The 19,289-nt window shown below is 39.7% G+C and overlaps 1 protein-coding gene across 1 annotated transcript in view; it reads left to right on the top strand.

Annotated features, from left to right (window-relative positions):
* Positions 1 to 524: 524 nt before the first annotated feature.
* GPR50 (G protein-coupled receptor 50) overlaps positions 525 to 19,289 on the top strand; it is a 223,770-nt gene continuing 205,005 nt past the window's right edge. The window contains exon 1 of the mRNA XM_089684931.1: positions 525 to 1,404. Coding sequence (XP_089541057.1) covers positions 1,206 to 1,404 — 199 coding nt within the window. The 5' untranslated portion in view covers positions 525 to 1,205. The remainder of the gene's footprint in view (positions 1,405 to 19,289) is intronic.

Below are 19,289 nucleotides of genomic sequence, written 5' to 3'. Positions count from 1 at the left end.
CTTTGACCATAACTCACCACCAGCAACGATTCGTCACTACCTGGTCAAATAGTCATGGCAATCAATTATTACCAATAGGTATAAACATACTGCCAGACACAAAGGGGAACATTTACTAAAACTGGAGCACTCAGAATCTGGTGCAGCTGTGCATGGTAACCAATCAGCTTCTAGCTTCAGCTTGTTCAATTAAACTTTGGCAATAAAACCTGGAAGCTGATTGGCTTCTATGCAGAGATGCACCAGATTTTGCAATCCCCATCCTTAGTAAATAACTGCACAATGTAATTTCCTTCTCCAGGATCATAAACCTCATTTTATGTCACTAACGTAAAATAAAACAATTCACAGGTGTGACATTCATGAACTAGAAGCATCCAAGGAAAAGGCTGAGTGCACCAGGCTGCTCTCCTGTGCTGGCTAATACAGAGCCCAGGGGGCTGTACTCCTGAATAAACACAGATGCCTGGCTGGATGTAAAATGCCCTATAGCTGTGTTATATCACAGCTGAGGGTTTGATGTATGCTGGAGTTCCAGCTGTTATATGCTTCTTAGCTGGTGAAGGTAAGAACACTGAGGAACTGGCTGTCTACCCCCTGCGCTGGAGGAAACAGCACTTGTCATGAAATTGTCATCCTCACAGTAGATGCTTGTGCTGCTGGTGTCAGTGGTGTCAGATCCCCTGTGCATGCACACTTTTCTGTCCCCCCCCCCTCCCACCCCGGTCCACAAGAAGGGGAGGGGGTCTGTAGTTCGGCGGCAGAGCCTTGGGACTCTCAGCGCTGGCAGCACAGCGGTCAGAGATGTGGAGTAGCACAGACGTGCCGTGTGGACGGAGCCCAGCACCACCAATGGCAATCACAGCAGCATGTTTAGCGCACGGTGAATGTCAGCGATCGCTCTGCCTCGTAGTACTCAGCGCAGCAGCTGGACTGTGAATGGAGGAGTCCTGATTGACAATACATTGGAGAGATCGAGGCGGGGAGCGCTCCCTAGACTTCACTGCCTCCTGCTCCTCTCATCAACATGCTGCCTTTCTGGGGGTGGCACATTGGCACCAGCAAACGTGTGTGCTGCCAACAGAAGAGGTCCATCTCTAACTCCTCAGTGCGTCTGGAAGACCTGCCCACTGCTTCATGAAGAGCACAGCACCCCATGAAGAGACCCACTCTGCTCCTGGAAGCCCCCTTTGCATTGCACAGAGATGATGGAGGTGAACAGGACTTGCCTTGACTGTTGGACCCCTGGAGCAGCTGGAACAGAGCAAGACTGGGAGTACCATCCGTCTCCTGGGCTGACCACTGCTCTGGCAGCAGTGCTGATCTTCACCATCGTGGTGGACATCCTAGGCAATATATTGGTTATTCTGTCAGTCCTCAGGAACAAAAAGCTCCAGAATGCTGGTGGGTACCAAACATGGTAAGATGTGGTAGTGGATGTTGAATTAAGTATTGTATATCTACCCACATCAAGTGTAGAAACCTTTAATTGATGTGTGAATTTACACACCTTACATAATTCTTTAAGTGCTCTATGTGGATATACATGTGCTTTTTAGGTAAGCCATCACCTTGATTCTTTGAGTGCCCTTTGTGGATATACATGTGCTTTTTAGGTAAGCCATCACCTTGATTCTTTGAGTGCCCTTTGTGGATATACATGTGCTTTTTAGGTAAGCCATCACCTTGATTCTTTGAGTGCCCTATGTGGATATACATTTGCTTTTTAGGTAAGCTATTACCTTGATTCTTTAGGTTCCCTATGTGGATATACATTTGCTTTTTAGGTAAGCCATTACCTTGATTCTTTAGGTTCCCTATGTGGATATACATTTGCTTTTTAGGTAAGCCATTACCTTGATTCTTTAGGTTCCCTATGTGGATATACATTTGCTTTTTAGGCAAGCCATTACCTTGATTCTTTAGGTTTCCTATGTGGATATATATTTGCTTTTTAGGTAAGCCATTACCTTGATTCTTTAAGTGCTCTGTGTGGATAAAAAAATTGCTTTACAGGTAAGTCACCAAAGTGATGCCACCTCTCTGATGCTGATGTTTAGGGTTGACCAAACCTTAACATATTAGTTTTGACCACAGTTGCTGTCACCTGTAAGGTTGATGATTGGGGATTGAAAGGGTTAATGGTCTCATCTAAAATACTCCCCCATCCTGTGGCCAGTTTTGTGATTTATATATTTTTATTTTAATATTAAACCTGTATATTGTAAAAGGTTCCAGATCACTTTGTAGCTTTTGCCAGTAGAAGGGTATCAGTTGAAATGGGCAGATTGGGAATTGGATCAGATAGAACATATATTAGAAAGTTCTTTCATCTTTAGTATAATAGGAAGAGATTTAGGATTGAGTCAGATCAGTGTTGAGTCAAAAACCAGAGTGTGTATGAACGCCTTCCCTCATTTTCAAGGGTTTTAATCACTTAGTAGAACGACATTACCCTCTTGTTGATAATACTCTAGACAGTATTTTATATATTTACATATGTTGCAGATGAAGAATTTGCTATTGTGAGTTGAAATGTATTTTACTCAATGATCACAAATCTTCCTAGTAGACATGAAAAGGTGCTTCTACAATATAAGTGAATACTTGTACACAGTTTACCACTGTTTTTTTGGGATTGGGCAATTTAAAGGGAGCAGTAAGAGTGTTTTCCAGGTTAAAGTTATATAATCCATCATCCCCTCCTCTTATTGGTAATGGGATTAAATCAACCTTTCTCACCTGTTTTACAGGAGAATGACCCTTGAAATAATTTTGAGGTCCTGGAACAGCCCTGCTAAAAACAATTCATTGAGCTCAGTTGAAAAAAATGTCCCTTACATTTACGTGAGAATGACCCCTGAAATAATTTTGAGGTCCTGGAAAAGCCCTGCTAAAAATAATTCATTGAGGTCAGTTGAAAAAAATGTCCCTTACACTGGGGGGGGGGGGGGGGGGGAGCTTTGGAAAAAATTTCCCTTACATTGGTGGTCAGTGGAAAAAATGGCCCTCACATTGGGGGTTAGTGGAAAAAAGGTCCTCTGTATTAGGTGTCAGTGGGAAATGTCCTGTTCATTGGTAGTCAGTGAGTGCAAAGTCCCATAGTGATGGTCAGACTATCACCTTTACATGTAGCTAATTGGATCATTGGAATCATACAGTTGGCTTTACCAAGTGAAGTTGAACCTGAAAATATGTCAGCACCATGAAGTGAAAGGTCAATGAGCCACAGCTGAAGGGATCCCTAGAGATACTCTAGGGTTCCTCAGAACCCTGGTTGAGTTGAGGATGGCTGGTCTGGATAAAAGGACATTTTGTCATCAATTTCAACTCCTGTGTAAATTGATTCCATTTCCAATTTGTCTGACTACTGAGAAGGCAAGGTCTTAGAATGCTTAGAATAACACATTGGTATTTCCAAGATACAGATGCCATATCATCTAGTACTTTATTTATAATAAAAGCTAGTTATATTTACTCTGTATTCATGAACGTGTTTTGAACTGGAGTCGTATCTAGAAGCTTGACAATTACAGTGTCAGCTATACGACTAGACCTAATACTTTATGACATGTTTGTATATCTCAGGTTTGTAGGGTAATGTGCTACCGCTGTCTGAGTCACACAGCTTAACACATGGCTTCACACGTGTGAACTGACAAACCACAATCTGACTGAATCAGGTAGGAGGAATTTACTTCTGTGCAAATCAGTATTGTAGCTCAAGGACACAGAGGGTATAAGGTGATGAGCTGGACACTCAGAAGTAACTATTACCATGTTAAATACTCTGAAAGCAGCTCTAGTTAAACCAGCCATACATGGACCATTCGGGTTTTGATCCATGTATGGGCAGGTTGGTTGTACAGAAGTCGATCTACCTGTCATATTTTTATGGTTCGATATAGCTATAGCCAGAAGTGCAGAATTCTGATGGCAGGGAAGTCTCCCCACTGTCAGAATACAATAGCACAATGGGGAGGATTCCCCTGTCGTATGTGTGGATGGGGGAATCGAGTTGTTTTCATTCACCCTGCTGGTATCTATGGCCAACCTTAGACATACCTGATCTGTAACTGATTAGAATTTGAATGATGTGCTACTACTCTGGATGTCATAGTTGAATCAAGCCCAGGACTATGAAAGGAAAGGACTCCAACTTTATACTTATGTACTTTTATTTCTGAAATGGGCCCATTTTCTATAAGGACAACACAGATATTTATAGGGATTGAAATTTGGGATCTATCAATGCGGACGGAATTAAAGATCACATGAAGTAGTTGATGATCTGTCAACTGCCTGACTCCACACACAGAAGCTGATTTACTAAAGGAGTAAAAAAAAATTCACTTCAACTACCTGATCATTGGAAAAGCAACTTCCTGTTCACTTTGATTACCCAGTCATATGCAGATGTTTTTCACATAACTGGATAATTAAAGAGAATATTCCCACAATTTTTTTGAGTGCTAATTCTCAGCTGTTTTAGTAAATCAGACTCACTGTCTCCAATCTTTTAAAGTGTGCAGTGTATGAGGTCAGGCAGTTTACAGGCATCAACTGTTACCAGCTAAAGGGTCGGACTCAGACATAATAAGTATAGGCAAAAAAGAAAGGAAAGGGGGTATGCATTTTTATAAGAAAGCTTGCACAGCTACAATAGTTAAGGACTGAATATTTGGATTTTTGCATAAGGCTAGTGAGTGACTGGCTCTCCTTACTTCCAGGGAATACATATTTACAGAGGGAGCATAGGAAGGGTTTTCATGTCTTACTTAGATTATACGTCCCTTGAGGGTTAGGGACTGATGTGAATGTGCAATAAATATGTAAAGCACTGCATAAATGGATGGCGCTATATAAGTACCTGAAATTAATAATAAATAATAATACTTTAATTGATGTTATTTACTGCAGATAGCCATTAGATAACTATCACCAAATAATTGCAGTTCAGTAAGATTCGCAATAAACAAGCTGCCTATGAAGTACTAACAATTGGAAAAGATAACCCTTTTGTTTCTGGATAAGGCCACGTTGGAAATATTTAGCAGGTATCTAGTTGTTCTTCCACATCAGTACATAGATAACTGCATTGGACTTGATTTATTAAACTGAGAAGTGAAGTGAAGTGCAGTGGCATGAAGTGAGGAAAATTGGTTTTCACTTTAAACATTCAATCATTCAGAGGAAAGGTGTGTTTTTTACAAACTCCCCTGCACATGTTTGGAGTGAACTGATTTTCGTCTTGTTTAATACTACAGTAAATCATGGTCATTGAGTCTCAGCAAATGTATGATTAAAAATACAAGTGCACATGCTTATCTATGACTTCATTGAAAGATCTATAGGAATCTGAATCTTTTAACATCCAACTAGCACTCCATATCCATGGGTCCATTTTATATCAATCACATTAGCTTGTGCTCACTTAAAAAAAAGTGTCAGATCTGATAAAAATGGACTTGACACTAAATTCTAGTTACATGCACTAAGTGTGCTGTGTAATCTAGGGAAGTCCTGAAATGTTACTAGCCCTTCTTTTTTAAGGAGGCTGAGAAACTTGAATGATGAGACACATTTAGAGAATTTATCAGAACTGCAGTAGCCCGAATCTGCAGCATATGTTCACGATTTTCAAAGCTTGAATTTAACAAGCTGAAGATAGAAGCTATTTTGTTGCCATGCACAGCTGCTCCAGATTTTGTCTGCTTCGGTTTTGATAAATTCCCCTATTGTACATAGTTCATGCATTAGTATACGTATTTAGGAAGATCAGGGAACATAGGAGCTCTCAGCTTCACCTGGGTCTGGAAGAGACAAGTTATGGGACATGCAGTACAAAGACATCTCTTTCCACATAGTACACAAGACAGGCTGTGTGCGTCTTGCAGTGTACAACTGGCATGTACAATTTTAGTGACAGGTTCATGTAAAAGAAGAAAAATGTGATTGGGTCGGAAAAGTGAACATAGGTTTTCTCAGCTTTTGTAAATGTTTACACACCCTTTCAATTTAGCATCTCAGTACACTTTTTGTGAATAGTTTGTTTTAAAGCTCATCTTTAGACAGACAAATAAAATACAGCTGAAATATATACACTACTGTGCAAAAGTTTTAAGCAGGTGTGAAAAAATGCTGTAAATGAAGAATGCTTCTAGAAATAGAAGTATAAATAGTTTCTTTTTATCAATAAACAAAGCGGAAAGTAAATGAACAGAAGAGAAATCCCAATCAAATCAATAATTTGGGTGACCACCCTTTGCCTTCAAAACATCATCAACTCTTCTAGGTACACTTACACACAGGGGGCTACTTACTAAAGATGGTACACCCAGAATCTGGTGCATCTCTGCATAGTAGCCAATCAGCTTCTAACCTCAGCTTGTTCAATTAAGCTTTAGCAAGGAAGCTGATTGGTTTCTATGCAGAAGTGCACGAGATTCTGAGTGAGCTTGAACAGCACATCTTGAAACCACAGTCTGCTTTGTAACTTGGGAGAGACATTGATGATGCAGTATAACTACCTTGTTCCTTGGTACTGTGCTTAGTCTTTCCAAGTCTTCCACAACCCCACCCAGTTTTAAGCATCCCACACAGCTGTTTCTTTTTCAGTTAATGACTGCGTTTCAACCTAGCTATGAAATTGATGATCATTAGCCTCTGAATGGTATAATTAGTTAATCATACACCTGACTCTATTTCTAAAAAAATCCCTGACTTTGTGCAAGTGTACAAATTTTGCAAGTGTACAAAGTGTAAGAATCGATGCTGGTTTGAAGCCAAAGGGTGATCACACCAAATATTAATTTGATCTCTATTTTTCTTCTGTTTCCTTACTTTAAATTTTGTAAATTGATAAAAATAAACAAATAAAATATATGTTTTTGAAAGCATTCTTACTTTACAGCATTTCTTCACATCAAAACCTTTGACCAGTGCTTTCTCTCTCTCTCTACTTTCAGCCACTCTGATGGTATATACAGCTACAAAACAAACAGATGAGATCTCTGTATCTTGTCTGCTCAGCAGGCAATAAATCAGTAATATAATGGTGAGATTTAATGTCCAGAGAGCAGACAGGTACACAGAAAATGTCTAAACTGGAGTAGAAAACAGCGGTTTGATCTGCATGGGCTATAAATGTGAATGACTCAATGAGAAAGTACGAACTGGAGGTTATGTGTGGAGGGTCTAAAGGAACCAAAAGCTCTCCACTGTACCACTGTATAGAACAACTAAGCCTTCTGGATGTACAATTAGTCAATTATATGAGCTGCAATGATTTGCCATCTATCTATTCATACAGGCAGTATTAGATTTTCTATCTGGCTAGGCCAATTTTGTATGTGCATTTATACACACACTTGTTGAATAGCTTTTCTCATATGGCACTATTATGCCATCTCCTTAACCCATGTAGGCTATACATGGCTATGCCTTTGTGTAACTAAGGAGAGCCATTTTCTCTCCATGTAGTACCTTTGTGCCCCTGAGTCGAATTCCTGTTTGCCAACTACATTCTGGTTCCGTCTATTGCCTTCCACGCTTGTTGACATATTGTGTGCGACTGCTTTACCTAGTTAAGCTCCCCCTCGACTGGGTATGGTGCATCTGGATCTATTTTTGTAAGTTAACTATCTGTATGTATCCACACTGTGTAATATGATGTTTTGTGCCTTAGCTAATATGTTTTATATTATGTATTGCTATTTATCAGCCAACTCTACACTGCACCCAACTCTAACAGCCAAGCCAACTCTAACAGCCAACTCTACACTGCACCCATTGAACCCCTGAAGAAGCTCAAGTGCGAAACGCGTCGGAATTTTGCACCCCCTTCCTGAGATATACAATATTTGACATTTAATGTACAAGTTTGTATTATATAAGGAGACATTTTAGGAGGGGTGGTTCCATTTTTGGGGAGCTGTGCAGAGAATGATCGTCCATTTTAATTTCTATTTTGGTGTTTAGGGGATTTTGTAACCCCAAAAAACTTTTTAATGATATTTTTGTGATAAAATTTAATGATTTTATATTAATTTGTTTGTCATACTTCTTCTGAGAGAAGGTATCAGCACCGATAAAATTCCATTTCCTTTTTGCTTTATTGACTGATTAATAGGAGTAGGCTAGACATAATTAAAGTACAATTTAGGAATGAATATATGATTTTACATTTTGAATATAGATGCTGTAGCAGGACAGCCAATCCTTTTTTCCCCCTCTGGCTCATCTGCCTGCCCTCTCTTCCGGTTTATTGTGTGAACAGCCAGCTGTGCTGTGATGGGAGAAGTAAGCTGCAGGTTGTCTGTTTAACTCCCTGCTTGTCCCCCCTCCTCCTGTCAGCTATGTGTGGATTCTCTTCCCCTCTCTCCTAGCAACAGCAATGGACCAATCAGTAAGGAGGAGAAAACAGCTGTTTTACTGCTACAGGATGGCCACTCTGCGTGAAATCATGGAAATATGCTTGACTTTGCATTTCTGGGTAGGGGGCGTGCACGCGCGCTGCCCTGCTCATGCTGTCATTGGCTCCCGAAGATGTCAATCACTGGGTCCCGGCCAGAGATTCATGGCCAGGACTTGGTGATCGGCGGAGCAGCTGACAGGTGAGAGATCTGAGTGTAAACAACATAGATCTCTCTCCTGTCAGTGACGACCTGATGCTTATCTCTCTGCAAAGCAGAGAGATAAAAACCAGTGCATCCCCTAGTAAAACACAACATAGTACACATTAGGCACACTGCCTAACACACAGTTAGCCCTTTGATTGCTGCAGATGTTAAACCCTTTTTATTAGCACTGATCACTGTATTAGTGTCACTGGAGATGTCAGTGGCAGTCAGTCAATTCCCACCCAGTGTTAGTGTCAGAATGCCCGCCGCAGTCCCACTATAAGTGTATGATCGCCGCCATTAGTAGTATAAAAAAATAAATAAATACAAATACCAATATGCCATTTTTTTTTAACAAAGTCATGTAGCAGAATACATTTTGGCCTATATGTATATATATATATATATATATATATATATATATATATGAAGAAATTTAATTTTTTTTATTTTTTATTGGATATGTTTTATAGCAAAAAATAAAAATTACTTTTTTTTTTAAACTTTCTGTATTTTTTCATTTTTAGCACAAAAAATAAAAACCCAGTGGTGATCAAATACCAGCAAAAGAAATCTCTATTTTTGTGAAAAAAGCTGCCTAAATTTAATTTGTGTACAGTGTTGCATGACTGCGCAATTGTCAGTTAAAGTAGTGCAGTGCCGTATAGCAATATGGCATAGTTATTACTCTATCAGATTGTGTCATTATCTACCCATGTTTGTTCAAATTGCCGTTCATTCTAACCCATACCAATAGATTAGGATTATTTACCACTACACAAGTGTGTGTCTATTTACTAGTAGTAACCCACAGCCAGGTTAAGGGTTTTTACACTTGTGTCCTTACTTGTGCTTGCAGTGATTTTTACTCAACCAAGCATGTTAGAGGGGCTGAGGTTGTTCATGGAGTTGAGGCGCAGAACAGAGAACCCAAAGTTACTAAGTGGCTCCTTCAGGGGGTGGCACTGCAATACACTTTATAATTTTATTACCTGTGACTAGAACAGTATCAATGAAATCTTTAGCATTGTCTATAGTAACCACTTGCTAACTGCGCTATAGCTGAATGACAGCTATAGCACGGTTGTCCAATTCTGGGAGGGCGTCATATGATGTCCTCCCAGAATGCAAGACACGGGCACAGCTGATCATGTGATGAGGTAAAAGGCCAATCACAGCGGCCTGTTACCACATGATCAGCTGTAAATACAGTTGCCAGATATAAGCAGCACTTTTTTCATGCTGTGACAGCGTGAGGAAAGTACTGCCAATAACCGGAACTGTCACAGAGCAGATCAGCACTGATCATCAGGGCACTGATGATCAGTGCCCTGCAGTGCCACCCAGCAGTGCCACCCATCAGTACCCAGCAGTTCTACCCACCAGTGCCCAGCAGTGCCTCCCACCAGTGCCCATCATTGCCCAGCAGTGCCATCCATTAGTGCCCAGCAGTTCCACCCAGCAGTGCCACCCATCAGTGCCCCCATCAGTGCTGCCCAGCAGTGCCGCCAGTCAGTGTCGCTATCAGTGCCCAACAGTGCCGCCTATCACTGCCCATCAGTTCTGCGTATCAGTGACCATCATTGCTGCATATCAATGCAGCATCATCAGTGCCTCCTCATCAATGACCACCAGTGCCGCCTCATCAGTGCCACCTCATCAGTGCAGCCTATCAGTGCCCATCAGTGTTGCCTATTAGCGCAGCCTCATCAATGCACATCAGTGAAGGAGAAAAATTACCTGTTTGCAAAAGGTTATAATAGAAACAAAGAAAAACCTATTTTTTGCTCTTTTTTTGTTTATAGTGCAAAAAAATAAAACACAAAATGTTTTCACTTTTCATACTAAAGTCTCATTTTCTGGACATTTAGGCCTCATGCACACTTGAGCTCGAAATTACTGCTTTTACAGGCATTTTAGTTTTGTTTTTCTGCCTCTAAATGCCCCTCTGTATTAACCTATGTGTCCACACTCACATAGGAGTTTAGATGCAGGGGCGTTTAGTGGTAGAAAGAAAATCGCATATAAAATGCTCAGAAGACCTAAACGTGCATGAATGCACATTAATGCTAGGCATGTGCCCATGTTCATGCATGCTAATGGTCAGAATTCTGGCCAATAGACTGTAATAACTCCAGATGCGGGAACATTCATGAATGCTCATGCAAGAACATGTTTGTTTTACCTCGTTTTTGATGCTGCTAAACTCCTGTAGGAGAAAGAAAGCATCAATAGAATACAGTACAGTGTGCATGAAGCCTAGACAATGATAAAAGCTACAAATGGGTCTCAACTTATTAATATATGCTAAAACCGCCTACCAAATTTGGGATGTAAGTCATTATTTATGTTAATTTACTTGCTTATAGCAATAGTATAAATCAGAGGTGCGGATTAGTAATCATCGCCATATCCCTTTCTTACAGAAAAATGTTCCGGCGGTCGATGCAAAAATGCCCCGCGTTTTCAGGTGCCATTGCAATGAATGGCACCTCCAAATGTGATTGCGCATTTTCACTATGTCAAACTGCATTTTCAAATCGTGGGCAGAATAGCGGCGATTCCGCTTGACATTGGAAACCCTAATGTGAATGGAGCCCTATTCTGATCACAACCTCTCACTTTTTCCCCTGAAGAAGCCTTAGCAAAAAAATGTGTTGGTATCTTCAATTCATCCACAGTATTTTTCCTTGGATAGTCTACACTTTGATTGTTTGGGGGATTGGTATCTCCTGAGATACTGTGGTGCTGTCTGTTATATTATTGCTGGGATATGAATCCTCTAAGGGGGTTGAATTTTGATGTGTTGAGGGTTTTCCAACTTTTATACTGATGATTTAAATATTATGGAGTTTTTGGTGGCGTGGTTTGTCTTTTTATAAACAAAGATTAGGGGTTTATGGTCGCAAACTTGGATGGAAATAAAGGCTATTTTTTAATTGATGTGAAGTTTGTACTGTTTCTTTGAGAGAATACACACTTTGAAAGTCCAACACTTAATATAATCAGGGGTTGCTCTGGACATAAGTTCACTTGCTCATAACCCTATGCACTTGATGTAAAAATCAATTATCTTATTTAATTGTTTTCTCAGACATGTTACTAAAGCCATGATAACAAGGACTTCATTGTTCCTGGAGAAGGGTGTGGCCTGCATTGCCAAGACAATATTAGAATCACCTAAATACAATAAAGGGTATGTTTATAAAACAGTTGTTGAACATCAGAAGCATTTGTGAACCTTGAATGAAATGTCCCATATTGTTTCTAAGTGAATAATGCCTGTATCATCAGCACCATCTAGTGGCCAAAATGCAGTGCAGTTTTCTAATTGAGGTCTTTTAAAAAAAAAAAAAAGCATTTTGGACACTAGATGGAGCTTACGATATATGCATTAATCGCTTAGAAAAAATACCGGACATTTCATTCAATTTCTACAAATGCTTCTGACATTTGTGAAACAAATGTTTTATGAATACAAACTTTAGTGTATCCACTTGAAGACCACGCCTTTTCTGGTACTTTCTGTTTACATGTAACAATCAGTATTTTTTGACAGAAAATTTCTTAAAATCCCAAAAGATTATATATTTTTAAAGCAGAAGCCTTAGTGAATAAATTTGGTGGGTTTTGCAATTTGTTTTATGTCACATGGTATTTGCACAGTGTTTTTTTCAAGCACAGTTTTTTGGGAAAAATACACTTTTTTTTGTATTTTAATGCAATAAAAACCCCTCAAAACATAACCCAATTTTTTTGGTAAAATATAAAAGATAATGTCACCCTGGGTAAATAGATACCAAACATGGCATGCTTTAAAATTGCACACACAATGACGACAAACAACGTAAATTTTACTATCCATAGGCAACACTTTAAAAGCCTTTACAGGTTACCACTTTAGATTTACAGAGGAGGTCTGGTGCTAGAATCACAGTTATAGTGTGCTGATTGCTGTTTGCATGCACGGGGGGAGGGGGCACTAATTTTTTATTTTATTTATTTATTTATATTTATTTTTACACTGTCACTGTAGTTTTTTATCACTTTTATTGCTGTCATAAGGAATGTAAACATCCCTTTTGACAGCAATTAGCATGGGACACAAGTATATAAGTACCTGAAATAAATAAATAAGTACTCTTTATGGAGAGATCTGGGGTCAATAAGACCCCAAATCCCTCCTCTGCCCTTAAAAGCATTTGATCACACCAAGATCAGTGTGATCAAATGCTTTTCTTTTTAATAATGGCACTGTTTATATCTGAAAAAACTAGAAGTGATGTAAGGTCATCGCTTTCTGGCTACTATATCATAGAGCTGAACAAAGCTGATCCAGTCTTTGCTCAGCTCTATGATCAGCCAGTGGAAGCACCAGCTGCTCGATTGGGATGCCCCCGGCTGATCAATCGGGACATCCCCCGGTGGGACAGGAGATCCCAGTAAAGCCGCGGAGGGCGGCGGGATGGGGGGGACATTCCCTCCCGCTGCTTGTAATAGCTACCGAGTGGCTAGTCAGCAGCTCCAATTGCTATTACAATAGAACCGACCGTAAAAATGATACATTTATTTATTTTAGGTACTTACATAGCACCATCAATTTTACACAGCGCTTTACATATATATATATTGTACATTCGCATCAGTCCCTCAAGGGGTGTACAATCTAAGGTTCCTAAGTTACATTCACATACTAGGGCCAATTTAGACAGGATCTTATTAAACTACCAGCATATTTTTGGAGTGTGGGAGGAAACCAGAGTACCCAGAGGAAACCCACACAGGCACAGGGAGAACATGCAAACTCCAGGCAGGTGGTGCCATGGTTGGGAACCAACGACCCTAGCACTGCCAGGCAGAAGTGCTAACCATTTAGCCACTGTGCCGGATAATGGTAAAGCTGGTATGGGGACGATGTCAGCAGCTGCAGTATAATTGTTCAAACTTGGGTACTACGGGTACATCACTGGGGCTCAAGTGGGTATATATCAATGGAATATAAAGTATTTAGGTATATGACACATTTTCCCCAACCTAGCTATTTATCAATGTACTTTTACAACAGTAGACAATGCTTATTTAGGCTCCATGTACAGAAATCTGGACGCTTGCCAATATTTTTATATATAGTTTAGCCCATTATTGTTGTTATTAGCATTAGTGTTTCACATCGGCTGTTTGCTAATGCTATTTACTCAATTAAATCACCCTTATTTATTGAAACATGAACATCAAAGAAATGTTGAACATCAGCAAATTGTTTTACTACAACGGAATTACTCTAGAGATGGTATAATTTAATGGGAGAGATTGGTTGCTATTTCCCCAGTGCTGAGACATCTGTTTATATATTTCTTTGTTTTCTTCATCCGTGATTGGATGATGCACTGAAAATTCTGTTTAATAGAATACATTTTAGAGACATTCAAGCTATTTATATCGGAGCCCTGGGAAGAGTAATGATGATGTTTATAGTTTTTGCATTATAGGATGAAAGTGTGTACTTTGCCAGACTTAGTTCCGAAGTGTTAGAATTAGTTTTGATCATACGTATTTTCTTGTTTCCCTCGCTTCTCATTTTGTGAAGTAGTTTTTAATGTACAATATAGGTTTAGCCATAAGCTTGCATTCACACCTGAGCAGAGCATAAGCAGAGTGTATTCCTGGTGATTTTGAAGGATTTTTTCAGGCGTTTTCAAGGGGTACTGTATTCTGGGCATTTTACAAGTGTTTTTGTGTGTGTCACGTTTCAGGAGTTTGATTCCTGGGCTGGGTAGAAAGGGAGGAGAGCAGTTCTATAGACGTCAAAACGCATGAAATTGCGCACATTTTTTTACAGGCATTCCCATTACAGTCAGTTTTTGGGACCAGAAAATGTATGCAAAAAAAGCTCATGTACTTTTTTGAACGTAGATTGACTCAGCGTGAAAAATTTGAGGGCCAGTTCGCAGCAGAACGCGGTATGCTAAACCTGCGTTCCATGTGCATTTCCCGCATATTCAATACGCACTGCAGGTGTGGATGTCAATAATAAGGTAATCTAAAAAAAAAACCTTCCTAATTTTTAGTGAGATATACACCTAACACAAATCAATGAACATATCAAAGAGCAGCTCCCACTAAAAGTGCAATCACTGCAAACATAAAAATCTGTATACAAAAAAGTGAAGCACTCTAAAAATTATATATATATATATATATATATATATATATATATATATATATATCTCAAATCCCCATCATACAATATGATATATATATATATAACCTTAGAATAATGTGCGATACGATATCAAAATAACACTTATAGTACATAATAATGTTAATATAATTAATAATAATAATTAATAAACACAATAAATAAATCATAGTGCTGTAGTATTCTAATCAAAAACCATACCCTCACACTGTGTATGTGCAAATTATCCAAAAATGATAAAATTCAGTCCCGTACACCATTCAATCTTCTTATAAAAAAGTGAAACAAAATTCTTCCATATCCTTAAAAAGGGTCACACATTATCCACTGTTAGAGCAATACTAATGTGCCTGCCACAAAAGGCTTTCTCAAAGGCTGATTTTGTGCAATACATCAGGCGGGCAGTGATAACATCACGGAGGGCTGAGCCAGGATGCAGTTTTGCTGAGGCTTTGTTTTACAAGCGTATCTATGTTTTTTATGATTATATTTCTTATACATTTTAAATAAAAGTGGTTTGCAGTCTGCAATTTTTGTCCTTCTCCCTTTTTGCTTTCCATGATATTTTTGCTGGGGAGTATGATGGTCACCATGAACAGAAATCGTAGATGCAACAGGTGATACTGTATATCTCTTTGTAAAAGAGAGTTTGACCTCCATATGCTACAGGGGTACATCAAACCAGGTCAGAGGTTTTTGGTGGTGGGCACATCGGTATTACTCCAGATGGATAATGTGTGAACCTTTTTAATAATATGGTAGAATTTAGTTTAATTGATTGTTATTTTGATATCATATTGCAGGCCTCAAAATTTCCACTCACCTGCTCGCATTTGGCAAGTGGAAATAACTCAGGAGGAGAGTGTATGCAGATACTGTACACAGGACAGGAGACAGGCAGTGCTGTGCTGTATATTATTCCCCAGTGAGGAAGGAGTGGGCGAGGCAGTGAGCTCCACTGATGCTCTGACCAATCCTAGATCGGGGGGGGGGGGCGGGGGGCTCCACACTGGTGTACAGGGACAGGATTGGTGTGACTTGGCATGCAGCAGCTGCTCTGATCCTGGGGATTGATTACACACCCCAGCCTGGACTCTGACATTTCACCCCGGAGGAGAGATGAAGAGCCCAGGTACCTGGGGAGAGGATAGGGGGCATTCCACTTGGATGGATGACTGCCACTGACATCTCACAAGTAGGAACTTCTCCAGGGCCCTGAACTGCAGACCTCTGTGCAGGGACACCCCATCTTTGTGTGTGGACTCAGCTTATCAGTGGCAGGAATTACACCCTTTCATTGGTATCAGTAAAAGGGACAATGCCCCATGTTTGGTGTCAGTGGAAGGAATAGTGCCACATCATTGGTGTCAGTGGGAGGAATAGTGCCCCATCATCAGTGTCAATGGGAGGAATAGTGTCCCATCATTGGTGCCAGTGGAAGGAATAGTGCCCTACTGTTTGTGTCAGTGGAAGGAATAGTGTCCCATCCTTGGTGTCAGTGGAAGGAATATTGCCCCATCGTTGGTGTCAGTGGGAGGAATAGTGCATCATCATTTTCTCAGTGGAAATAATAGTGCCCCATCATTAGTGTCAGTGGGAGGAATAGAGTCCCATCATTAGTGTCAGTGGGAGGAATAGTGCCCCATCATTGGTGTCAATGGGAGGAATCGTACCTCAGCTTTGGTATCACTAGGAGAAATAGTGTCTCAGTACTGGTGTCCCTATTGATGTAAAACACTTATTTTCCGTTTATGTTTACATTGTTGTGGTAAATTTTTTTTTGTAACTTAATTCTGCATAAAACATTTAACAGTGTCATTTCATGAAATATTTTATGAGGGCATATTTAGGAGTGGAATTAGGAGTGGGGCAGGGTAGGGGTTGGGTGGGGCAACTGGTGGCAAGTAACTCTTAAGGCCTGACTAGTAGCTCAGGACATGAAATTTTGATCCTTGCCATATTGCACAATATTCTAAGGTTATATATATATATATATATATATATATATATATATATATATATATATATATATATATACATATATATATATACAGTTGTGTTCAAAATAATAGCAGTCAGACATCACTAACCTGATCAATCACTGTTTTTGGTAGAAATTATATTTCTACATGGCAAATAATTTACTAGCAGGTGTAGTAGAGTAATAGAAATCCAACAGACCCAACAGTCATGACATGCATGCTGCTGATTCTGTGTAATTGAATCACTAATTGAAAGGGGCATGTTCAAAATATTAGCAGTGTGGAGTTCTATTAGTGAGGTCATTCATTCTTTGAAAAACAGGTGGCAATTATTGCCCTTATTTAAGGAAGGAAGGCAGCAAATGTTGTACATGCTGGTTACAGTGCATTTCTCTCTGAAATTTTGAGGAAAATGGGTTGTTCCAGACATTGTTCAGAAGAACAGCGTACCTTGATTAAAAAGTTGATTGGAGAGGGGAAAACATATAAAGAAGTGCAGAAAATGATAGGCTGCTCAGCTAAAATGATCGCAAATGCTTTAAAATGGCAACCAAAACCTGAAAGACGTGGAAGAAAGCGAAAAACTGCCATTCGAATGGATAGAAGAATAGCCAAAATGGCAAGGACTCAGCCAACAATCAGCTCCAGGAAGATCAAAGAAGGTCTAAAGTTACCTGTGAGTACTGTTACAATTAGAAGACGCCTATGTGAAGCCAAGCTATCTGCCAGAAGCCCCCGCAAAGTCCCACTGTTGAAAAAAAGACGTGTTGAAGAGGTTACAATTTGCCAAAGAGCGCATTGACTGGCCTAAAGAGAAATGGCGCAACATTTTGTGGACTGATGAAAGTAAGATTGTTCTTTTTGGGTCTAGTGGCCAGAGACAGTTTGTCAGACGACCCCCAAACACTGAATTCAAGCCACAGTACACTGTGAAGACAGTGAAGCATGGTTGCGCAAGCATCATGATATGGAGATGTTTCTCATACTACGGTGTTGGGCCTATTTATCGCATACCAGGGATCATGGATCAGTTTGAATACATCAGAATACTTGAAGAGGTCATGCTGCCTTATGCTGAAGAGGAAATGCCCTGGAAATGGGTGTTCCAACAAGCCAACGACCCCAAACACACCAGTAAACGTGCAACATCTTGGTTCCAGACCAACAAGATTGACGTTATGGAGTGGCCAGCCCAATCCCCGAATCTTAATCCAATAGAAAACTTGTGGGGTGACATCAAAAATGCAGTTTCTGAGGCAAAACCAAGAAATAGAGCAGAACTGTGGAATGTAGTCCAATCATCCTGGGCTGGAATACCTGTTCACAGGTGCCAGAAGTTGGTTGACTCCATGCAACACAGATGTACAGCAGTTCTCAGAAACAGTGCTTATACAACTAAATATTCATTAAGTGATTCAAAGGAAAGCAAAATCTTCAAACATTTTTCAGTTTATATAGTGAATGTTTGAGTTTGTAAAGAAGAATACAAACACTGCTATTTTTTTGAACAGTCTGATATTCACTTTTCTTCAATTTTTTTAGAGGAACAACACAAATTTGATATATTTTTCTTCATGTTTTGATGTGGAATAGAATGTGTAGTGTTCCCAATGCATTTGTGTGTATGGAAATAAAAGCTATTAGAAGGAATTTGAGCTTTATTCACTTTCTTCAACACACTGCTAATATTTTGAACACAACTGTGTATATATATATATATATATATATATATATATATATACAGTTGCAAGAAAAAGTATGTGAACCCCTTGGGATTACGTGGAGTTTTGCATGAATTGGACATAAAAAGTGCTCTGAACGTCATCTAAGTCACAACAATAGAAGAACACAGTCTGCTGAACATAATACTACACAAACATTAGATGTTGCCATGGTTTAATTGCACATAACATGTAAACATTCACAGTGCAGGGAGGAAAAAGTATGTGAGGCCCTAGCTTAATGACTTCTCCCAGAGCTAATTGGAGCCAGGAGTGAGCCAACCTTGACACCAATCAGTATGATGATATTGGATGTGTTGCTGACAGCTGTCCTGCCCTTAAAAAACACACACCTGTTTTGGGTTTACTGGTTTCAAGAAGCACTGTTTGATGTGAACCATGCCTCGCAGAAAAAAGCTCTCAGAAGACCTACGATCAAGAATTGTTGACTTGCATGAAGCTGGAAAGGGTTACAAAAGTATCTCCAAAAGCCTTGATGTTCATGTGTCCACGGTAAGACAGACTGTCTACAAATGGAGAAAGTTTAGCACTGTTGCTACTCTCCCTAGGCGTAGTCATCCTGTAAAAATGACTGCAAGAGCACAGCGCAGAATGCTGCATGAGGTAAAGAAGAATCCCAGAGTGTCAGCTAAAGACCTACAGAAATCTCTGGCACATGCTAACATTTTTGTTGACACATCTACAGTAAGGAAAACATTAAACAAGAATGGAGTACATGGGAGGACACCACGGAGGAAGCCATTGC

This window comes from Staurois parvus, unplaced genomic scaffold (assembly GCF_062004578.1).
Source record: "Staurois parvus isolate SC_StPar_1 unplaced genomic scaffold, SC_StPar_1.0 ptg000361l, whole genome shotgun sequence".
Lineage (NCBI taxonomy): Eukaryota > Metazoa > Chordata > Amphibia > Anura > Ranidae > Staurois > Staurois parvus.
This window is presented reverse-complemented; position numbering and strand designations above follow the sequence as displayed.